The sequence below is a fragment of the Penaeus chinensis genome, chromosome 31, assembly GCF_019202785.1.
Source record: "Penaeus chinensis breed Huanghai No. 1 chromosome 31, ASM1920278v2, whole genome shotgun sequence".
NCBI classification, from domain to species: domain Eukaryota; kingdom Metazoa; phylum Arthropoda; class Malacostraca; order Decapoda; family Penaeidae; genus Penaeus; species Penaeus chinensis.
In genome coordinates, this window is record NC_061849.1 from 25,796,112 (window position 1) to 25,801,061 (window position 4,950).

The window sequence follows — 4,950 nt, forward strand, 5'->3', positions numbered from 1 at the left end:
ATGTGTTATAAGTGACTAGTTTAACAGTTTGAGAAACAACGTCAGGCGAACAACAAGCAAAATCTAACAACGGGAATGAACAGCTATGGCACTTGACACGTGGCATTCGGTGCCTCGTCCTTGGTGATTTCCAGTGTCACAAAACTAAATAAACATATAACAATAAAGAAAAAAAAAATGGAAAAGAAAAATCGAAGTACTAGAATCACTCTATGAGGAACTGTCTGCCGGATGTCTTCATAGTTAGCGTGCAAAAACTGGAAGAAAGGGAAAGAAAAAAGAATAACAAGAAAAAACAAAAAAAACAAAGAGCAAAAAAAACAAAAAAAAAAACAAGAAATGGCTCAGAGACTGGACTCCCTCGGTCGCCGGGAGCCGAACGAGCCAAGACCTATCGCGGGGTGCTCGTCCCCTCCCCGACGCCTACTTCCGGCCGGGCGTGCCGTACAGCTGGCTCGGGGTTGGGAGGGCGGCCTGGCCTCCGGAGTAAGGCTGGGGCTGAGGGTACACGGCGGTTCCTTCGAAGGTGTAGGTGGGGTGGAAGCCCGTCTCGTCCACGTAGTAGTTGACCCTCATGAGGCGCGTGTCGGGGAGAAGGACGTAGTAGCTGCCGCTGGTCTTCACGCCGTCGCGCCCTTCGGAGTGGCCAAACTGGACGGGCTGGCGGTACGGGTCCACGGCGTCCACGGTGTAGCCGAAGTTGTAGACGGGGGCGGGCTCGGGTGGCGCGTAGCTGTAGCCCTGGGGCGCTGCTCTAGCAGCCGCCACCGCCAGCAGGAGGATGAGGACCTGAGGGCGGAGAGTCGGCCGGTTAGCTCGTGATGCCTTCTGCGTATGTATATTATGCATAAGTGTTGTGCTGCACTTGTGTTGCAAGACATAGTACATATATTGCGTGCTGCCATGTCACCATGCGTTGTTCAATTGTGAATTTTGTTGTATGGTATATTATGGATGTTGTATAATGAAATGTTACTTAGGTTGTGTAATGATATATTCCCGATGCTTAGTGTATAAAAGTGTTGTATAATGTGTCATTTCGACGATTTGATTAGTACTGTTGTTACCGATGACGGTTTCCAGAGAGACAAATGGATATATTTTTGACGGATGATTACGAGAAGGGAGCAGAGTTGCCACAGTTACCGCAAATGATGCGAATGCAACGCTGGAGCCGTGATTTCGGCTTTGACTTAAGTTAATAATCAATGATTACCAGCAAAATTTAACTCAAGTGCAGACGGTGTTATGGTAATATGTAAGTTACAGACATCTTAATCCGAAGTTTACGCTCCATCAATGCATTCGCATGATTCGCGGTAATGTTAGTAACTATTTAAGGAAACCTTTCATGTCATGTCATTAGAATTCCACTGTTGTCGCTACCATGATAATCACTATTAGCAGGTGCAGTATGTATGTGTCTGTGGGTACTCGCAGGTGAATAAATACATATGTATGCCTTTTGAATGTTCACTTATGATAAAAAAGTATATCATCCTTAGTCTGGTCTATCGTGTTTATTCATTAACTAAAACACATGCAGTTAGAGAGTTACCATGAGTCTAGCTGCAAATCTGCGAGTCATGAAAATTTCGAAAATTTACTGGTTCGGTAAAATCAGATCCGGTTCAACAGCTATTCGAACAATCATCTCCCCCCCACCCCCCCTCCACTTCTACACCCTCCCCTCTTCCTCCTCTCCTTCCCCACCTCATTTTTTCTTACAGAGGTTAGAGCGGACATAGTGAGAAACGTAGTGGGGATAGAGAAAGAGGTGAGATAAGAGGATGTAGAGCAGGAGGAGAAGTAGGAGAAGGAGGAGGAGGAGCAGAGGGAGGTGGAGGAGGAGGAGGAGGAGGAGGAGAAGGAGGTGGAGGAGGAGGAGGAGGAGGAGGAGGAGGAGGAGGAGGTAGAAAGTGAAATATGAGGAAAAAATAGGATCCTTAGGGGACACTTATGTGAACGGGGTGAGCGATATATGCGTGAAGCTAATGAAAAAGACCTTTAATTTAAAGCACGGGCAGCGAAATATAAACATAAACAAGACGTAAGGAAAAAAATGAATGAAAAGATATACAAATACATAGTTAGATAAACAAGAATAAATAAATAGAAGAATGGCTAAATTACATAAAAAGCTTTATTTTACAACCAAAGAGAGAGAGAGAGAGAGAGAGAGAGAGAGAGAGAGAGAGAGAGAGAGAGAGAGAGAGAGAGAAAGAGAGAGAAAGAGAGAGATAGGGAGAGAGAGAGAGAGAGAGAGATAGAGAGAGATTATGGAGAGAGAGGGAGTGAGGGAGAGAGAGAGAGTGAGTGAGAGATAGATAGATAGATAGATTAGATAGATTGATAGATAGATAGATAGATAGATTGAGAGAGAGAGAGAGAGAGAGAGAGAGAAAGAGAGAGAGAGAGAGAGAGAGAGAGAGAGAGAGAGAGAGAGAGAGAGAGAGAGAGAGAGAGAGAGAGAGCGTGAGTACGGGCGGCTCTCAGATTTAAAGATCAGGAGAGAGAAAGAGACACTTGCTAATTTTTTTATGCGTTCAAAATTGCGTTCAAGTTGCTCTTATTAAGGAAAGCATTCCATCTCTCTCTCCCTTTCTCTCTCTCTGTCTCTCTTTTATATTTTTTCTATGATTTTATGTTTATGTTCAAATTATAATCAGCTAAATGAATGATAATATAGTTATACCCGTATGTAATATCTTACTTCATCCATCAATTATGAAGAATATAGGATTATTATTACTTATATTTCTCGTTCTATTTTGGATAAAAAAGAAAAAAAAATGTCCGAAATGCTTGCGTAATGTATGTTCGAGGTGACTGTGCTGTAAATATATAATGTAAGGATATCACGAATACTATGGCATAAAATGGGCGAAATTTATACATACAGGTAAGCAATAAATCAATAAATAGGATAAGAGAGCGAGAGCGAGAGCGAGAGCGAGAGCGAGAGAGAGAGCGAGAGAGAGAGAGAGAGAGAGAGAGAGAGAGAGAGAGAGAGAGAGAGAGAGAGAGAGAGAGAGAGAGAGAGAGAGAGAGAGAGAGAGAGAGGGTCATTTCTCTCCCTCAACTTGCCACCTGCCCTCGTCAATGCCATACTTGCCCGGCCCCCACAAAAAGGCAAAGGAATGTACTCCAGTTGATCGAAAGTATCATACGAAACTTTCTCTTTGGGCAGACTTGTTGTGAAAAAAGGCTCGACACGTTTTCAAAACAGGAATGATTGAAGATGATTTTCTCTCTATGTGTATTCTAGACTTATTCTCTCTGTATTTATATTTCTAATTTGGGATATAAAAATCACTGAACTGATACCAGCTATTTTATAGAATTGGTGATCACGGATGCTAACTTTACCATCTAAATGTATGTAAGTGTGAGTGAGCAAGTGCGTGATAATGTATGAGTGAGTGTGTGAGTAAGTGAGTGAAAGTGAGTGAGTGGGTGATCGAGAGTGAGTGAGTGAGTGAGTGAGTGACTAAGTGGGCATTCCAGACTATGTCTCTGCACAGCCATCGTCAAAGGCCGAGTTAAAGCTGCCCCGAGATTCTAACATAGCGCCTTCTCTGTGCCAAAGATGGGGAGGACCGCGTTGTACATAGAAACAAAGGGAAATGGAGAAACATACAAGACAGGCACAGGTACCTGTACACACATACACACACATTTATATCTATATATATATATATATATATATATATATATGTATGTATGTATATATATGTGTATGTATATATATATATATGTATATATATGTATATATATATATATATATATATATATATATATATATATATATATATATATAACACAAACACATACACACACACACACACACACACACACACACACACACATATATATATATTCATATATATATTATATATATATATATATATATAAATATATATATATATATACATATATACATACATATATATACATACACACACACACACACAAACATGCATATTTACATGTAGGTGTAGGTGATGATATTTATATACTCATTTGCACTTGAAGATACATGTCTAAGGTTTCACACATGCAAACAACCAGCGAAACCCTTTCCCGATCGAGGGAATTCCCACGTGGGCCGACGAGTGAGAGAGAGAGAGAGGGAGAGAGAGATTGAGAGAGAGAGAGAGAGAGAGAGAGAGAGAGAGAGAGAGAGAGAGAGAGAGAGAGAGAGAGAGAGAGAGAGAGAGAGAGAGGGAGAGAGAGAGGGAGGAAGGGAGAGAGAGAGAGACAGACAGACAGAGAGAGAGAGAGAGAGAGAGAGAGAGAGAGAGAGAGAGAGAGAGAGAGAGAGAGAGAGAGAGAGAGAGAGAGGGAGAGAGAGAGGGAGGAAGGGAGAGAGAGAGAGACAGACAGACAGAGAGAGAGAGAGAGAGAGAGAGAGAGAGAGAGAGAGAGAGAGAGAGAGAGAGAGAGAGAGAGAGAGAGAGAGAGAGAGAGAGAGAGATAGGGAGAGAGAGAGAAGAGAGAGAGAGAGAGAGAGAGAGAGAGAGAGAGAGAGAGAGAGAGAGAGAGAGAGAGAGAGAGAGAGAGAGAGAGAGAGAATCGAAGAGACACAGATGAGCGAGGGGCGCCATACGTTACCTTCATTTTGAGACTCGAGAGGATATGCAAATGCAAGCGTTTGAGTGCGTCGGGCGGCTTCCGGAGCGAGTGAAGGGCGAGCGAGCGCTGAGGAGGACGACTGCTGGATGACGAGTGCGGTCTCAAGCAGAAAGTCGTGGCTTTTAAACCCCCTCGCGAGTTGGTCCCTGTCGTGTGTGCGGAGCGAAGGGAAGACGCCCGAACCAGCTTTTTGTCGCTCCAGTTACTTCGTCGCCAGTTTTTGCCTCTCGAGATTGACCTGTCCGGGACTTGCAACCGTGCAAGGATAGGGTTGCAAGAGACGGGGTTTCCGAGAGTGAGAGAGAGAGGCGGTGA

General features: G+C 43.4%; 1 protein-coding gene across 1 annotated transcript in view; it reads right to left on the reverse strand.

Annotated features, from left to right (window-relative positions):
• Positions 1 to 4,709, reverse strand: part of LOC125042178 (pro-resilin-like) — a 4,816-nt gene extending 107 nt beyond the window's left edge. Inside the window, exons 1-2 of the mRNA XM_047637661.1 lie at positions 4,615 to 4,709; positions 1 to 789 (exon numbers count right to left, since the gene is read on the reverse strand). The exon at positions 1 to 789 is cut by the window's left edge and continues 107 nt beyond it. Coding sequence (XP_047493617.1) covers positions 424 to 789; positions 4,615 to 4,620 — 372 coding nt within the window. The 5' untranslated portion in view covers positions 4,621 to 4,709 and the 3' untranslated portion in view covers positions 1 to 423. The remainder of the gene's footprint in view (positions 790 to 4,614) is intronic.
• Between the last annotated feature and the right edge of the window lie 241 nt (positions 4,710 to 4,950).